The sequence below is a fragment of the Scyliorhinus canicula genome, chromosome 26 (genome assembly GCF_902713615.1).
Source record: "Scyliorhinus canicula chromosome 26, sScyCan1.1, whole genome shotgun sequence".
NCBI lineage: Eukaryota > Metazoa > Chordata > Chondrichthyes > Carcharhiniformes > Scyliorhinidae > Scyliorhinus > Scyliorhinus canicula.
In genome coordinates this window covers 7986101-8003814 of record NC_052171.1, presented here as the reverse complement: position 1 = coordinate 8003814, position 17714 = coordinate 7986101, and the positions used below count along the sequence as shown (strand labels likewise).

General features: G+C 59.0%; 1 protein-coding gene across 3 annotated transcripts; it reads left to right on the top strand.

The window, feature by feature from the left end:
* Nucleotides 1–124: 124 nt before the first annotated feature.
* Nucleotides 125–10470, top strand: LOC119957364 (transcription factor IIIB 50 kDa subunit-like). 3 transcript variants are annotated; one of them, XM_038785286.1, is made up of 5 exons: nucleotides 125–265; nucleotides 533–704; nucleotides 4218–4277; nucleotides 6365–6686; nucleotides 9036–10470. In XM_038785286.1, the coding sequence occupies exons 1-5, from the start codon at nucleotides 236–238 to the stop codon at nucleotides 9775–9777; spliced, it is 1326 nt and encodes a 441-aa protein (XP_038641214.1). In that variant the 5' UTR covers nucleotides 125–235; the 3' UTR covers nucleotides 9778–10470. The 3 variants fall into 3 exon arrangements, with proteins under 3 accessions (XP_038641214.1, XP_038641215.1, XP_038641213.1); XM_038785287.1 differs by having other exon boundaries at nucleotides 238–323; XM_038785285.1 differs by lacking the exon at nucleotides 125–265 and having other exon boundaries at nucleotides 330–704.
* The last annotated feature ends 7244 nt before the right edge of the window (nucleotides 10471–17714 follow it).

The window sequence follows — 17714 nt, the reverse complement described above, 5'->3', positions numbered from 1 at the left end:
GCGGCAGCGTCGCCATCTTTGGATGCGGATTGGGAGGAGAGAGAGAAAGTGTGTGTGTGGTTGGGGGGGGGGAGACGCCATCTTGGTGAGGGGTAAATGAGCGGCCGTCAGATTGGCGAGGGGAGGAGAAGGCACCGCCGCCATTTTTATAGGGGGGCAGAGATACCCGCCATCCTTGTGCGGGGCGAGCCGTCGGCCGCCATCTTGACCAGAGGGGAGGTCCAGGCCTGGGAGAATGGGTTGTCCTCCCCTCCTTACGCCCAAGGTAACCACGTCCTGTGTTTGCAGGCGTGCAGAACGTAAATTTAGGTGCTGCAGGCAGGGTCAGTGGCGCCTTTGCTGCTTCTTCTTCATTCAGAACTTGGAGTCACAGCAATGTGCAAACTCACTGTTTGTGTGTGTCAGGGGGCTGGGTGAAGACAGGAGGGGAGATATGCAACTAAATTGCTTGATATGCCATGCTCAATATTTTTGTGGTCCCAGTCTTTTTTTTCAATGTTGTTTTTTTTCCCCCCTCTCTCTCTTCTTGCAGGGTCAAGCATCCCAGAAGATGTCTGGAAGAGGCAGCTGCCCAGAATGTGGCTCCTCTCACGTGGAGGAGGATTCCCACTACAGCCAGAGCCACCTGGTGTGCACCGACTGCGGCTTCCTGCTGACGGAGGGGGTGCTCACGTCCACCCGCTCCGAGGAATGCTTCTCCCAAGGTACGGACCCTCCTCGCCTCTTGGCCCCCCTCCTCATTTTTTTTGGAGGGGGGAACGACTGCACCTTCCCGCTGCCCTCGGCACCCCCACACGAAGGCGGCACGGGGCGCCTGCTGGCTTCCCCCCCCCCCCCCCCCCCCGGCCCTATGGTGTCATCGTCGCACGTCGCAGTCGGCGGGATGTGTGGAGGATTCGCTCCCGGTTCATCTTTATTAGAGGTGTATAGAGCACACCTCACGAGGGCAAGGATGAGCCGGCTCTTTGAGGGGGTAGAAGATGTGTGTGAATGTTGGGGTGGTGGGGCGCACGTAAACCACATTCATATGTTTTGGTCCTGTCCAAAGCTGGAGGATTACTGGAAGGAGGTGTTTAGGGTAATCTCTAAAGTGGTGCACGTGAAACTGGACCCGGGCCCTCGGGAGGCCACATTCGGGGTGTCGGACCAGCCGGGGTTGGAAACGGGGCAGATGTTGTAGCCTTTGCCTCGTTGATCGCCTGAAGGTGGATCCTGTTAGGGTGGAGATCAACCTCTCCACCCTGTGCCCTGGCGTGGCTGGAATTCTTGACGCTTGAAAGGGTCAAATTTGAACTGAGGGGAAGGATGGAGGGGTTCTACAATTCATGGGCGTTATTATGCACTTTTGAGAATTGGATCACGTTGAACATTAGGTGGGGGGAAGAGGGGGCGGTGTGTGTTAATGGTGACTATGGGTGATTCCTGATTCCTTTTTCCCATTTGTTTATGTTAACATGAGGGCTAATGTCTGGGGTTTTGTGGGAGAACGGGATCGTTGCTTTTGATATGGGGATTGACATTACATTCGTTCCTGATTATTGTTGGATGTAACTTTGGAGGAAAATATGAAATGAAAATGAAAATCACTTATTGTCACGAGTAGGCTTCAATGAAGTTACTGTGAAAAGCCCCTAGTCGCCACATTCCGGCGCCTGTTCGGGGAGGCTGGTACGGGAATCGAACCGTGCTGCTGGCCTGCTTGGTCTGCTTTAAAAGCCAGCGATTTAGCCAAGTGAGCTAAACCAGCCCCTGGTTTATGAAAATATGAAAAAGGAGTACAAAAAAAATCTTTATTAGCGTCACAAGTAGGCTTACATTTTTTCTTTTTTTAAATAAATTTAGTGTACCCAATTAATTTTTTTTTTCCAATTAAGGGGCAATTTAGCGTGGCCAATCTACCTAGCCTGCACACCTTTTTGGGTTTGTTGCACGTTTTACTGTGGTTGTAAAACGCGTTTATTGGAGTGTATTAACACGCCTCCGTGTTCGACGTGTGCTTAACACTACTAGGCTCTGTTCTATGTATTTATTCAGCTCTGGAGTCGCCAGGTGCCGTATAGACACCGTCACAAGTATTCCAAGGTCAAGTTCAAAGTAATAAAGACGATACACCGATCAGTAAGGTTCAAACGATCAATATTTATTATACAGTTATAATAAATACTCATGCACACACTAAGAGACTAAGCTATAACTAAACTTAAGTGATCAGAATACTTATCTAACAGGAACAGGCAAGGTCAGAGAACGAGGCCTTCGTCCTGGTCTTGTACTGCAGCCTTCAGCAAGCGTTCTGGTACTGGGGGTCTAGTGGACTTGGATCGCGTAGCGAGCGTTGAACTTACGGTTTCGGCGGCTGGTGCTCAACGGCTGGAGTCAGGATGCAAGATGTCTATCAGGGCCGGAGCACGGGTTTAACAGACCGGGCTAGATGGGGAATTTGCCTTTATACCCCTCTCTAATGTCCTTGCCCCCTTATAGGCGGGCTCTACCTTTCGGTACCGATTGGAGCGTTTCCAAACGGTTACCTTCGAAATCCTCCAATGCGAGGGCCTTCCTCGGTGTTGGGGGGTGGTTTCGATATTCGTTACTTTGGTGCCATCCTGTCTGCGCAACCAATCAAGTGTTACATTGAGATGGAAATGTTGCCATTGTTCGTGCCTGGATCTGGGCTGCCTCATCAGAATGCTAAGCGCTTTGCCATTAACACCTTTGGCTTGGAGATCTTGCACCTGGCCAGAAACTGGTTTGCTGCTTGCAAAATGCTAATTAGTTGAGAGCAGACTGTCTGCTCTCACTAAACAGGCTTTTCCTTCTGTCTTCCATTTTACTTTGGCTCAGTGTCCATTTTGCGTGGCCAGCATGGCTACAGGTTGTTGGGGCGAAACCCACGCAAAGGGCTTACATTAACACTTGCGGAAAACTTTGACATCCGAGTAAGACTTTTAGACTGAAAATGTATCAGATAACAACACATTTAAGTTTATTAAGTTTTACTTGCACAAAGAGAATGACCACGTCAATCAAAGTGGGCAGCACGGTAGCATGGTGGTTAGCATCAATGCTTCACAGCTCCAGGGTCCCAGGTTCGATTCCCGGCTGGGGCACTGTCTGTGCGGAGTCTGCACGTCCTCCCCGTGTGTGCGTGGGTTTCCTCCGGGTGCTCCGGTTTCCTCCCACAGTCCAAAGATGTGCGGGTTAGGTGGATTGGCCAGGCTAAATTGTCCTTAGTGTCCTAAAAAATAATATTAACGGGGGTTGTTGGGTTACTGGTATAGGGTGGATACGTGGGCTTGAGTAGGGTGATCATTGCTCGGCACAACATTGAGGGCCGAAGGGCCTGTTCTGTGCTGTACTGTTCTTAAAAAAAAAAAGGTCGCAGCCGGACACACTCTGACACACAAAAGGATGCATATTAAAAAAAAAACATCCCTCTACAGATAGTAACATCGATAATTTCTGAGCCTTGCTGTTGGCTGAGACTACCCCTATCTCTGGATCTGGAAAGACTTGATTACCTACAAATGCTCACATTCCAAGCATTGTCTGGCATCTTTGAATCAGTCTATATATATGTTTCTGGAACATACCTCTTCATTCACCTGAGGAAGGAGCAGTGCTCCGAAAGCTAATGTTTGAAACAAACCGGTTGGACTTTAACCTGGTGTTGTAAGACTTCTTACTGGGCTTAGACTAAGACAAAGGTATAATTTTGATACAAAGGAGAGGTGATCAGATGACGTCAATGCATTCTGCGGTAATTCTATAGTGATAAGTATATTAGCAACAGAAAAGCTGAGGTGATCGGCTGACGTCATTGCTCTCAGTGATGCTGTTATTGACAAAAGGTGTGTGTGTCACAATACAAAAGGGAGGGTGATCTCAGGAAATCGATTAAATTCCAGACAATGTAATCAACTTTCAAGGGGCCACTTGTCTGCTGACTGAATTAATGAGGTACCTGCAGCAATTTTGATGGGACACTTAAAATTTTTTATGTCAGGTATCCCAGCTCTAGATGCCCATTTTAGGTTTCCACACACTGCAATGAAGTTACTGTGAAAATCCCCCAGTCGCCACACTCTGGCTGTTTTGGAGAACAAGTGTGGTTCGAGTGCTGTAAGTGTGGTTCGAGTGCTGAACCTGTACTACACACAACTTAAGCAGCATGGCTTGTCTCAATGTTAAACTGTACTATTTGCACTCCTTCTCCACAGCAGTGAGATACAGCGAGAGCACAGCAGAGGTGAAAAAGCCCTGTCGTAATCAGATACAAGGTAAGATCCTTGATTAGTGGCGGCAGAAAATGCAGGAAGCACTCAAGCAGAGTTCTGATGCAGGTGGGCGATGCTTTGCGCACGCTGGTATTTTATTTAACTAAATTTAGAGTACCCAATTATTTTATTTTCAATTAAGGGGCAATTTAACGTGGCCCATCCACCTACCCTGCACATCTTTTTGGATTGTGGGGATGAGACCCACACAAACACGGGTAGAATGTGTAAACTCCATACGGACAGTGACCCGGGGCTGGGATTGAACCGGGGTTCTCCGCGCCGGGGCTGGGATTGAACCGGGGTTCTCAGCGCCGTGAGGCAGCAGTGCTAACCATGTGCCGGCCCCAGCTGGTATAGTAACGGGTCTCGTGCTTCAATCTCTGGCCTTGAAGGCGCGATTAAACCACACCACCCACTTCCCTCAAGACAATGGAGTAATTCTCGACACATCAAGTAGCCGATTTAAAAAGCTCCGGATTGCACTCCATACGGAGAAAGAGTGGTTATGCGAAGTCTGTGGTTAGCCCTTGAGGCAGATGGATTGATAGCTGAGACCAGAGTGGTTGTTTATTTTTAAAATTTAGAGTACCCAATTAATTTTTCCCACTCAAGAGGCAATTTAGCGTGGCCAATCCACCTACCCTGCACATATTTGGGTTGTGGGGGTGAGACCCACGCAGACACGGGGAGAACGTGCAAATTCCACACGGACAGTGACCCGGGGACGGGATCGAACCCGTTGTCCCCGGCGCCGTGAGGCAGCAGCGCTAACCCACTGCGCCACCATGCTACCCTCCGTGTTTATTGACACCACCGTCTCAACCAATGTTCCTCACAACTCCACCACAAATAATTGCCATGATTCACAAAATATGCATGTTCATTCCCAAAAAGGAATTTTGAAATTTTTGTGGATTAATAGTCGTGCAGTTCTCTCATTCCTCCACGACCTCAGGATTTTTCTAAGTTATAGTTGTTTCTGTAATGTGGAAAATACAGCAGTCGGTTAGTGCGTGCACAAATAGAAGAATGAGCAGTTTAATAATGTTGTTGGAGGGTAGAATATTGATGAGTGAACGGAGAACTTCCATGTTCTTCAAATAATACCAGGGGATCTTTTAAGCCCTCCTGAGAATGCACACACGGCCTCTGTTTGAAGTCTCATTTAAAACCCAGCACCTCCGTCAATGCAATTCCCTCGGTGCTGATCCTCTGACAGCATGGTCCACCCCCGATGCTGGTCCTCCTTTGCTGCCCACCCTCCAACAGCTTGGACACACCCTCGATGCCAGCCCTCCCTCCCTGCCCACCCTCCAACAGCATGGACGCACCCTCGATGCCAGCCCTCCCTCCCTGCCCACCCTCCAACAGCATGGACGCACCCTCCAACAGCATGGACGCACCCTCGATGCCAGCCCTCCCTGCCCACCCTCCAACAGCATGGACGCACCCTCGATGCCAGCCCTCCCTGCCCACCCTCCACCAGCATGGACCCACCCTCCAACAGTATGGACTCACCCACGATGCCAGCCCTCCCTCCCTGCCCACCCTCCAACAGCATGGACGCACCCTCGATGCCAGCCCTCCCTGCCCTGCCCACCCTCCAACAGCATGGACGCATCCTCCAACAGCATGGACTCACCCTCGATGCCAGCCCTCCCTCCCTGCCCACCCTCCAACAGCACGGACGCACCCTCGATGCCAGTTCTCCCTCCTTGCCGAACCTTGGTCTCGATGTCTACCCTGCGAGACCAAGGACATACCTTCGATGCCGCCCCTCCCTCAGTACCCCCCCCCCCCAGTGCCGACCCTATGGCCAACCCTCCCTCCTTGCGGCTGACCCGTGCCCCCCCCCCCCCCCCCCCCCCCCCGTGTTGACTTGAATGCAAGATGCTGTTCAATATTGCTTTTAGTATAATATCGCCTGCAGCCAGGTCCCTAAAGTAATCCTTCTCCCCTCGGTGACTCCGGTTGTGACTCACTCTCTGTCTCTCTCTCACTCCCTCTCTCTTTCCCCCTCTCTCTCTCACACACACCCCCTCTCTCTCTCCCCCCCTTCTCTCTCACCCCCCCCGCCCGTCGCTCAGGTCAGATGCGAGTCCGTGACCTCTGCCGGATTCTCCGTGTGCGCCCCGTCGTGGAGGACACGGCCAGCGAACTCTACCTGAGGGCCTATGAGCATCCGAGCTTCCTGCACGTCACTCTGGAGAAGAAGGAAGCCCTGGTGGGCTGCTGTGTTCACGTCGCCTGTCGCCAGCACAACTGGCCCCTGACCATGAGCACCATCTGCTCCCTCCTTCACGTGGAGCCCACTCTTTTCTCAACAGTCTACCAGCAGCTGGTGAAGGAGCTGAACCTGGACATCCCCACTCTGAGCCTGCTGGACCTGGTGAAAACTCACTGTGACGGGTCAGTATGTCCCCTCTTATCCTTCCTGACCTCCCAGCGCACAACTCTTGTCTCCGCTGTTCAAACAGCGTCGGTGCTGCCACTGTTAACTAAACCAGCTCCGAGGATTGGCACACATTGGCCTCCGATGAAATGGGGTCTGTATCGCCACAGCTGAGGCTGGGTCCCCGCTCCCAGACCACTGGCATTGCCCGCCCCCACTGGCTAACCTGTCCAAATTCCTGGGGATGGATTCTCCACACCCACACCTGACTCCGAAATCGCGTCCGGTGCGGGGGGGGGGGGGGGGGAGAGAATCCATCTCCACGCATGGAAGCGGGTCCGGCGCCGGTTCGATTCTCCGGCCCCCCGAAAAGCGGCGTACCTGGGGGGTATGCCGCACCGCCTATCCCCCACCTACAGCCATTGCCAGAGGCCCACCCCGTTATTCTCCACCCCGACGGCATGGATCGAACTACTAACGCGGTCCAGCTCCGCAGTCCGAGTCCGCCATGGAGCACAGCGGCTGCCTCTGACCCGGAAGTGCGGGGCGGGGGGGGGGGGGGGGGGGGCGCATCGGCAGCTGGAGCCGTGAGCTTCATGACGGCCCCCTGCAGGGCTGTGAATAAGGGGCCTTAAGTTTGACGCCACAGTTTTCATGACGGCGTGGAGACATAATCCCTGAAATGGAGAATCCAGTCCCTAATACTGCTGCTCGTTGATGAGCAGTGGCGCCCGGTTCTTGCACAAACTCTGTCCATTCCGATCACCTTCAGGAATACGCAGAATATCCTGGAGCAGGCCACACTGTGGTGTTACATCTAAACTCCAAAACAAAACAAACTAAAGCTTCAGCTAAAGGAACTCCCATCAGCAAACACTGCAAATGCGGAGTAGGTCAGCTGGTGAGATATAGCTGCTGGTTGGACTGTGCTGACCCTCTCGCTGTTGTTCACTGACCTTTGACCTGCACCACTGGTTGTGAGCCGCCATCTTGAGCCGCTGCAGTCCGTGTGGTGTAGGTACACCCACAGTGCTGTTAGGGAGGGAGTTCCAGGACTTTGACCCAGCGACAGTGAAGGAACAGCCGATATATTTCCAAGTCGGGGCGGTGAGTGACTTGGAGGGGAACCTCCAGGTGGTGGGGTTCCCAGGTATCTGCTGCCCTTGTCCTTCTAGATGGTAGAGGCCGTGGGTTTGGAAGGTGCTGCCTAAGGAGCCTTGGTGAGTTGCTGCAGTGCATCTTGTAGATGGTACACACGGCTGCCACTGTGCGTCGGTGGGGGAGGGAGTGAATGCTTGTGGATGGGGTGCCCATCAAGTGGGCCGCTTTCAAATAATAATCTTTATTATTGTCATAAGTAGGCTTACATTAAAACTGCAATGAAGTTTCTGTGAAAATCCCCTAGTTTGTCCTGGATGGTGTAGTTGTTGCACTCATCCAGGCAAGTGGAGAGTATTCCCTCACACTCCTGACTTGTGCCTTGTAGATGGTGGACAGGCTTTGGGGGGAGTCAGGAGGTGAGTTACTCTCCGCAGGATTCCCAGCCTCTGACCTGCTCTGGTAGCCACAGTATTTATATGGCTGGGTCCAGTTCAGTGTCTGGTCAATGGTAACTCCCCAGGATGTTGATTGTGGGGGATTCAGTGATGGTAATTCCATTGAATGTCAGGGGGCGGTTATTAGATCCTGTCTTGTTGGAGATAGTTATTGCCTGGCACTTGTGTGGCGCGAATGTAACTTGCCACTTGCCAGCCCCAAGCCTGGATATTGTCCAGGTCTTGCTGCATTTGGACATGGACTGCTTCATTATCTAAGGAGTCGCGAATGTTGCTGAACATTGTGCAGTGATTAGTGAACATCCCCACTTCTGACCTTATGATGGAGGGACGGTCATTGATGAAGCAGCTGAAGATGGTTGGGGCCTAGGACACCCCCCTGAGGAACTCCTGCAGTGATGTCCTGGAGCTGAGATGATTGACCTCCAACCACCACAACCATCTTCCTTTGTGCCGGGAATGACTCCAACCAACAGAGACTTTTCTCCCTGATACCCATTGACTCCAGTTTAGCCAGGGCTCCTTGATTCCTCACTTTGAAGTGCTGCCTTGATGTCAAGGGCAGCCATTGTTGTCTCACCTCTGGAGTTCAGATCTTACCCGTGTTAGAATCAAGTCTGTAATGCGATCGGGGTCAAGTGATCTTGGTACAATCCAACCTGAGCGTCCGGGAGCGGGTCGTTGGTGTGTGTGTGTGTGTGTGTGTGTGAGGTGATGGGGTGTGTCGGGATTGTGATCTCCGGTGTATTACCTGCCCACTGAGACCCTGATTGTTTTTCTCTTCTCCCCCCCCCCCCCCCCCCCTCGCAGGTATAATTTGTTCCAGAAGTCTGCATCAGTCCCGTCCATCTTTCTGGAGGACAAAGACAAGGTGGTGGACCGCGCCCTGCAGTTTGTGGAGCTGGCCAGTGAAACCTGGCTGGTGACTGGGAGGCACCCTGTGCCCATCGTCACGGCAGCAGCCTACCTGGCCTGGCAGTCGCTGCTGCCCCAGCATCGCCTGAAGTGCAGCCTGGGCAAGTTCTGCCAGCTGGCGGGGGTCAAGCAGCCCCCGCCCGCCTCGCGGCGGGTGAAGGAGATGGTCGCCATTCTCGTCAGGCTGGCGCCGCAGCTGGATTGGCTGGCGTCGCAGCGGATCGACGCCAAGACTGTGGTGAAGTACAGCGGCGATATTCTGCGCCATCGCGTCCTGTTGCTCAGACAGACGCTAAGACCCGCGCGGACGGAGAACGCAGATGGGCAGACCGGCCCCAGCAAAGGAATGGAAACGGACGGGGGCGAGGGCAGCAGAGGTTGGGAGGGCGAGGACACCGGGCCCTCTCTTCAGGACCAGCCGAGTCCCGCGGGGTCGGCGCACAAACGCACAGCGCCGGTCTTCCTCCCTCCGTGCCTCACGCAGAGGAAGAGGAGGAAGCCCTGCCCGGAAGCGGAGGGAAGCCATGGCATGGAGCTGATCACGGGGGAGGAGGAGATATCAGACAGTGAAATTGAGCAGTATCTGAGGACACCCGAGGAGGTGGCAGCTTTCCGGGCAGCACGTGCCAGTCTGTGATGCTCGAGGGAGGGAGCTCATGTCCTCCTGGGGGATGGGAGGAGTGGGTGGGGTAGGTGCCTGCTTGGGGCTTGCCTTTGAAGACGATTCTGCCTGGAAAGGGTCACTCTGGTACGCCTCTATATAACGGCAGGCACTAAGAGTTACGCACAATAAACAGTCTCCAAGCTGCTCTCAGACAGTCCGACTGGATCATGAGCCAAAGTCCTCCTCCCCACCCTGCCCGCCCACCCCCATCACGAGACCAAATCTACCCACGGTCCAGCCAGTTCACTCAAACACCCCATCACGTTTGTTCGGCTGCCATGGACAAGAGGAGGAGACCTTCCAGTCCCTCTTGCCTGATCCCCCCCCAGTCAATTCAGTTGTGGCTGATTGACACTCCCATCTGGCTGTGCCTTTAACAGAGAATGCCCAATCCCACCGGGCCAGTCTGTGTTAAAAGATGTGACGCATTTTGTCCGAGAGAGTGCTGTTGGTGTCTCGGGGCAATGATTGCGATGATCTGAGGAATGGTAAGCCTGTTGTTAAAGGCAGTAGTAGCAGCGATATAGCCAACGCACGGAAGCTGCTCATGACCACACGTCTCAGTCTTATTTACAGGACAGCAGAGCCAGCGTTGTCCTCCACAGTCGACCGTAACTGACACTCCGCTCCGAAGCTGCTGACAGATTAAAGGCTGATTGGAGTCTGTTCTCTGTGCTGTGTGTTAATTATTGAACAGCCCAGCAGGACTGTCAGGCATCAAAATAAATAATCTGTTCTCGTGACGGTTGATCTCTGTAGGCCAGGTTACCCCTTCTCTTCTAAATAATGCCACAGGACCTTTTGCATCCATCTGGGAGGGCAGATAGTGCAGCCACTCTGATGGTACTGTGCTCCCTCAGCCCTGCACCTGCCCGATGACAGTGCGGTGCTCCCTCAGCCCTGCCCCTTTGATGGTGCGGCGCTCCCTCAGCCCTGCCCCTTTGATGGTGCGGCGCTCCCTCAGCCCTGCCCCTTTGATGGTGCGGCGCTCCCTCAGCCCTGCCCCTTTGATGGTGCGGCGCTCCCTCAGCCCTGCCCCTTTGATGGTGCGGCGCTCCCTCAGCCCTGCCCCTTTGATGGTGCGGCGCTCCCTCAGCCCTGCCCCTTTGATGGTGCGGCGCTCCCTCAGCCCTGCCCCTTTGATGGTGCGGCGCTCCCTCAGCCCTGCCGCTGCGCCTCTGATGGTACTGTGCTCCCTCAGCCCTGCCCCTCTGATGGTGCGGTGCTCCCTCAGCCCTGTACCTGCCCGATGACAGTGCGGTGCTCCCTCAGTCCTGCCCCTGCGCCTCTGATGGTACTATGCTCCCTCAGTCCTGCCCCTCTAATGGTACGTCGCTCCCTCAGCTCTGCCCGATGACAGCTCGGTGCTCCCTCAGTCCCTGCCCGATGACAGCTCGGTGCTCCCTCAGTCCCTGCCCGATGACAGTGCGGTGCTCCCTCAGTCCCTGCCCGATGACAGTGCGGTGCTCCCTCAGCCCCTGCCCGATGACAGTGCGGTGCTCCCTCAGCCCCTGCCCGATGACAGTGCGGTGCTCCCTCAGCCCCTGCCCGATGACAGCTCGGTGCTCCCTCAGTCCCTGCCCGATGACAGTGCGGTGCTCCCTCAGCCCCTGCCCGATGACAGTGCGGTGCTCCCTCAGCCCCTGCCCGATGACAGTGCGGTGCTCCCTCAGTCCCTGCCCGATGCTCCCTCAGCCCCTGCCCGATGACAGTGCGGTCCTCCCTCAGTCCCTGCCCCTGCCTGATGACAGCGCGGTGCTCCCTCAGTCCCTGCCCGATGACAGTGCGGTACACCCTCAGCCCCTGCCCGATGACAGCGCGGTGCTCCCTCAGTCCCTGCCCGATGACAGCGCGGTGCTCCCTCAGTCCCTGCCCGATGACAGTGCGGTGCTCCCTCAGTCCCTGCCCGATGACAGCGCGGTGCTCCCTCAGTCCCTGCCCGATGACAGTGCGGTGCTCCCTCAGTCCCTGCCCCTGCCTGATGACAGCACGGTGCTCCCTCAGTCCCTGCCCGATGACAGTGCGGTGCTCCCTCAGTCCCTGCCCGATGACAGCGCGGTGCTCCCTCAGTCCCTGTCCGATGACAGTGCGGTGCTCCCTCAGTCCCTGCCCGATGACAGTGCGGTGCTCCCTCAGCCCCTGCCCGATGACAGCGCGGTGCTCACTCAGTCCCTGCCCGATGACAGTACGGTGCTTCCTCAGTCCCTGCCCGATGACAGTACGGTGCTCCCTCAGTCCCTGCCCCTGCCCGATGGCAGCGCGGTGCTCCCTCAGTCCCTCAGTCCCTGCCCGATGACAGCGCGGTGCTCCCTCAGTCCCTGCCCGATGACAGCGCGGTGCTCCCTCAGTCCCTGCCCGATGACAGCGCGGTGCTCCCTCAGTCCCTGCCCGATGACAGCGCGGTGCTCCCTCAGTCCCTGCCCGATGACAGTGCGGTGCTCCCTCAGTCCCTGCCCGATGACAGCGCGGTGCTCCCTCAGTCCCTGCCCCATGACAGTGCGGTGCTCCCTCAGTCCCTACCCGATGACAGTGCGGTGCTCCCTCAGCCCCTGCCCCTGCCCGATGACAGTACGGTGCTCCCTCAGCCCCTGCCCGATGACAGCGCGGTGCTCCCTCAGCCCCTGCCCGATGACAGCGCGGTGCTCACTCAGTCCCTGCCCCTGCCCGATGACAGTGCGGTGCTCCCTCAGTCCCTGCCCGATGACAGTGCGGTGCTCCCTCAGCCCCTGCCCGATGACAGTGCGGTGCTCCCTCAGCCCCTGCCCGATGACAGTGCGGTGCTCCCTCAGCCCCTGCCCGATGACACCGCGGTGCTCCCTCAGTCCCTGCCCGATGACAGCGCGGTGCTCCCTCAGTCCCTGCCCCTGCCCAATGACAGTGCGGTGCTCCCTCAGTCCCTGCCCGATGACACCGCGGTGCTCCCTCAGTCCCTGCCCGATGACAGCGCGGTGCTCCCTCAGTCCCTGCCCCTGCCCGATGACAGCACGGTGCTCCCTCAGTCCCTGCCCGATGACAGCGCGGTGCTCCCTCAGTCCCTGCCCGATGACAGTGCGGTGTTCCCTCAGTCCCTGCCCGATGACAGCACGGTGCTCCCTCAGCCCCTGCCCCTGCCCGATGACAGCGCGGTGCTCCCTCAGTCCCTGCCCCTGCCCGATGACAGCGCGGTGCTCCCTCAGTCCCTCAGTCCCTGCCCGATGACAGGGCGGTGCTCCCTCAGTCCCTGCCCGATGACAGTGCGGTGCTCCCTCAGTCCCTGCCCGATGACAGCGAGGTACTCCCTCAGTCCCTGCCCGATGACAGTGCGGTGCTCCCTCAGTCCCTGCCCCTGCCCGATGACAGTGCGGTGCTCCCTCAGCCCCTGCCCGATGACAGCGCGGTGCTCCCTCAGTCCCTGCCCCTGCCCGATGACAGTGCGGTGCTCACTCAGTCCCTGCCCGATGACAGTGCGGTGCTCCCTCAGTCCCTGCCCGATGACAGCGCGGTGCTCCCTCAGTCCCTGCCCGATGACAGCGCGGTGCTCCCTCAGTCCCTGCCCGATGACAGCGCGGTGCTCCCTCAGTCCCTGCCCGATGACAGCGCGGTGCTCCCTCAGTCCCTGCCCCTGCCCGATGACAGTGCGGTGCTCCCTCAGTCCCTGCCCGATGACAGTGCGGTGCTCCCTCAGTCCCTGCCCCTGCCCGATGACAGTGCGGTGTTCCCTCAGCCCCTGCCCGATGACAGTGCGGTGCTCCCTCAGTCCCTGCCCCTGCCCGATGACAGTGCGGTGCTCCCTCAGTCCCTGCCCGATGACAGTGCGGTGCTCCCTCAGTCCCTGCCCCTGCCCGATGACAGCGCGGTGCTCCCTCAGTCCCTGCCCGATGACAGTGCGGTGCTCCCTCAGTCCCTGCCCGATGACAGCTCGGTGCTCCCTCAGTCCCTGCCCGATGACAGTGCGATGCTCCCTCAGTCCCTGCCCGATGACAGCGCGGTGCTCCCTCAGTCCCTGCCCGATGACAGCGTGGTGCTCCCTCAGTCCCTGCCCGATGACAGTACGGTGCTCCCTCAGTCCCTGCCCGATGACAGTGCGGTGCTCCCTCAGCCCCTGCCTGATGACAGCGCGGTGCTCCCTCAGTCCCTGCCCGATGACAGTGCGGTGCTCCCTCAGTCCCTCAGCCCCTGCCCGATGACAGTGCGGTGCTCCCTCAGTCCCTCAGCCCCTGCCCGATGACAGTGCGGTGCTCCCTCAGTCCCTGCCCGATGACAGCGCGGTGCTCCCTCAGTCACTGCCCGATGACAGCGCGGTGCTCCCTCAGTCCCTGCCCGATGACAGTGCGGTGCTCCCTCAGTCCCTGCCCCTGCCCGATGACAGTGCGGTGCTCCCTCAGTCCCTGCCCCTGCCCGATGACAGTGCGATGCTCCCTCAGTCCCTGCCCGATGACAGTGTGGTGCTCCCTCAGTCCCTGCCCCTGCCCGATGACAGTGCGGTGCTCCCTCAGCCCCTGCCCGATGACAGCGCGGTGCTCCCTCAGTCCCTGCCCCTGCCCGATGACAGTGCGGTGCTCACTCAGCCCCTGCCCGATGACAGTGCGGTGCTCCCTCAGTCCCTGCCCGATGACAGCGCGGTGCTCCCTCAGTCCCTGCCCGATGACAGCGCGGTGCTCCCTCAGTCCCTGCCCGATGACAGCGCGGTGCTCCCTCAGTCCCTGCCCGATGACAGCGCGGTGCTCCCTCAGTCCCTGCCCCTGCCCGATGACAGTGCGGTGCTCCCTCAGCCCCTGCCCCTGCCCGATGACAGCGCGATGCTCCCTCAGCCCCTGCCCGATGACAGCACGGTGCTCCCTCAGTCCCTGCCTGATGACAGCGCGGTGCTCCCTCAGCCCCTGCCCCTGCCCGATGACAGTGCGGTGCTCCCTCAGTCCCTGCCCGATGACAGTGCGGTGCTCCCTCAGTCCCTGCCCCTGCCCGATGACAGTGCGGTGTTCCCTCAGCCCCTGCCCGATGACAGTGCGGTGCTCCCTCAGTCCCTGCCCCTGCCCGATGACAGTGCGGTGCTCCCTCAGTCCCTGCCCGATGACAGTGCGGTGCTCCCTCAGTCCCTGCCCCTGCCCGATGACAGCGCGGTGCTCCCTCAGTCCCTGCCCGATGACAGTGCGGTGCTCCCTCAGTCCCTGCCCGATGACAGCTCGGTGCTCCCTCAGTCCCTGCCCGATGACAGTGCGATGCTCCCTCAGTCCCTGCCCGATGACAGCGCGGTGCTCCCTCAGTCCCTGCCCGATGACAGCGTGGTGCTCCCTCAGTCCCTGCCCGATGACAGTACGGTGCTCCCTCAGCCCCTGCCCGATGACAGTGCGGTGCTCCCTCAGCCCCTGCCTGATGACAGCGCGGTGCTCCCTCAGTCCCTGCCCGATGACAGTGCGGTGCTCCCTCAGTCCCTCAGCCCCTGCCCGATGACAGTGCGGTGCTCCCTCAGTCCCTCAGCCCCTGCCCGATGACAGTGCGGTGCTCCCTCAGTCCCTGCCCGATGACAGCGCGGTGCTCCCTCAGTCACTGCCCGATGACAGCGCGGTGCTCCCTCAGTCCCTGCCCGATGACAGTGCGGTGCTCCCTCAGTCCCTGCCCCTGCCCGATGACAGTGCGGTGCTCCCTCAGTCCCTGCCCCTGCCCGATGACAGTGCGATGCTCCCTCAGTCCCTGCCCGATGACAGCGCAATGCTCCCTCAGTCCCTGCCCCTGTCCGATGACAGTGCGGTGCTCCCTCAGCCCCTGCCCGATGACAGCGCGGTGCTCCCTCAGCCCCTGCCCGATGACAGTGCGGTGCTCACTCAGTCCCTGCCCGATGACAGCGCGGTGCTCCCTCAGTCCCTGCCCGATGACAGCACGGTGCTCCCTCAGCCCCTGCCCGATGACAGTGCGGTGCTCCCTCAGTCCCTGCCCGATGACAGTGCGGTGCTCCCTCAGTCCCTGCCCGATGACAGCGCGGTGCTCCCTCAGTCCCTGCCCGATGACAGTACGGTGCTCCCTCAGTCCCTGCCCGATGACAGTGCGGTGCTCCCTCAGCCCCTGCCCGATGACAGTACGGTGCTCCCTCAGTCCCTGCCCCTGCCCGATGACAGTGCGGTGCTCCCTCAGTCCCTGCCCGATGACAGTACGGTGCTCCCTCAGTCCCTGCCCGATGACAGCGCGGTGCTCCCTCAGTCCCTGCCCGATGACAGCTCGGTACTCCCTCAGTCCCTGCCCGATGACAGTACGGTGCTCCCTCAGTCCCTGCCCCTGCCTGATGACAGTGCGGTGCTTCCCTCAGTCCCTGCCCGATGACAGTGCGGTGCTCCCTCAGTCCCTGCCCGATGACGGCGCGGTGCTCACTCAGCCCCTGCCCGATGACAGTGCGGTGCTCCCTCAGTCCCTGCCCGATGACAGCGCGGTGCTCCCTCAGTCCCTGCCCCTGCCCGATGACAGCGCGGTGCTCCCTCAGTCCCTGCCCGATGACAGCGCGGTGCTCCCTCAGTCCCTGCCCGATGACAGTGCGATGCTCCCTCAGTCCCTGGCCCTGCCCGATGACTGCACGGTGCTTCCTCAGTCCCTGCCCGATGACAGTGCGGTGCTCCCTCAGTCCCTGCCCGATGACAGTGCGGTGCTCCCTCAGTCCCTGCCCGATGACAGCGCGGTGCTCACTCAGTCCCTGCCCGATGACAGTGCGGTGCTCCCTCAGTCCCTGCCCGATGACAGCGCGGTGCTCCCTCAGCCCCTGCCCGATGACAGTGCGGTGCTCACTCAGTCCCTGCCCGATGACAGCGCGGTGCTCCCTCAGTCCCTGCCCGATGACAGCACGGTGCTCCCTCAGTCCTTCAGTCCCTGCCCGATGACAGCGCGGTGCTCCCTCAGTCCCTGCCCGATGACAGTGCGATGCTCCCTCAGTCCCTGCCCCATGACAGCGCGGTGCTCCCTCAGTACCTGCCCCATGACAGCGCAGTGCTCCCTCAGTCCCTGCCCCATGACAGCGCGGTGCTCCCTCAGCCCCTGCCCCTGCCTGATGACAGTGCGGTGCTCCCTCAGTCCCTGCCCGATGACAGCGCGGTGCTCCCTCAGTCCCTGCCCCATGACAGTGCGGTGCTCCCTCAGTCCCTGCCCCTGCCTGATGACAGTGCGGTGCTCCCTCAGCCCCTGCCCGATGACAGCGCGGTGCTCCCTCAGTCCCTGCCCGATGACAGCGCGGTGCTCACTCAGTCCCTGCCCGATGACAGTGCGGTGCTCCCTCAGTCCCTGCCCGATGACAGCGCGGTGCTCCCTCAGTCCCTGCCCGATGACAGCACGGTGCTCCCTCAGTCCCTGCCCCTGCCCGATGACAGCACGGTGCTCCCTCAGTCCCTGCCCCATGACAGCGCGGTGCTCCCTCAGTACCTGCCCCATGACAGCGCAGTGCTCCCTCAGTCCCTGCCCCATGACAGCGCGGTGCTCCCTCAGCCCCTGCCCCTGCCTGATGACAGTGCGGTGCTCCCTCAGTCCCTGCCCGATGACAGCGCGGTGCTCCCTCAGTCCCTGCCCCTGCCTGATGACAGTGCGGTGCTCCCTCAGTCCCTGCCCCATGACAGTGCGGTGCTCCCTCAGTCCCTGCCCCTGCCTGATGACAGTGCGGTGCTCCCTCAGCCCCTGCCCGATGACAGCGCGGTGCTCCCTCAGTCCCTGCCCGATGACAGCGCGGTGCTCACTCAGTCCCTGCCCGATGACAGTGCGGTGCTCCCTCAGTCCCTGCCCGATGACAGCGCGGTGCTCCCTCAGTCCCTGCCCGATGACAGCACGGTGCTCCCTCAGTCCCTGCCTGATGACAGCGCGGTGCTCCCTCAGTCCCTGCCCCTGCCCGATGACAGCACGGTGCTCCCTCAGTCCCTGCCCGATGACAGTGCGGTGCTCCCTCAGTCCCTGCCCGATGACAG

Excerpts from the sequence above, each read along its gene's own strand:
- LOC119957364 (XM_038785285.1), top strand. The coding sequence starts at position 434 with ATGCAACTAAATTGCTTGATATGCCATGCTCAATATTTTTGTGGTCCC. Across the intron at positions 705-4,217 it reads CGAGGAATGCTTCTCCCAAG|CAGTGAGATACAGCGAGAGC; the intron begins GTACGGACCCTC and ends CCTTCTCCACAG. Across the intron at positions 6,687-9,035 it reads GTGAAAACTCACTGTGACGG|GTATAATTTGTTCCAGAAGT; the intron begins GTCAGTATGTCC and ends CCCCCCTCGCAG.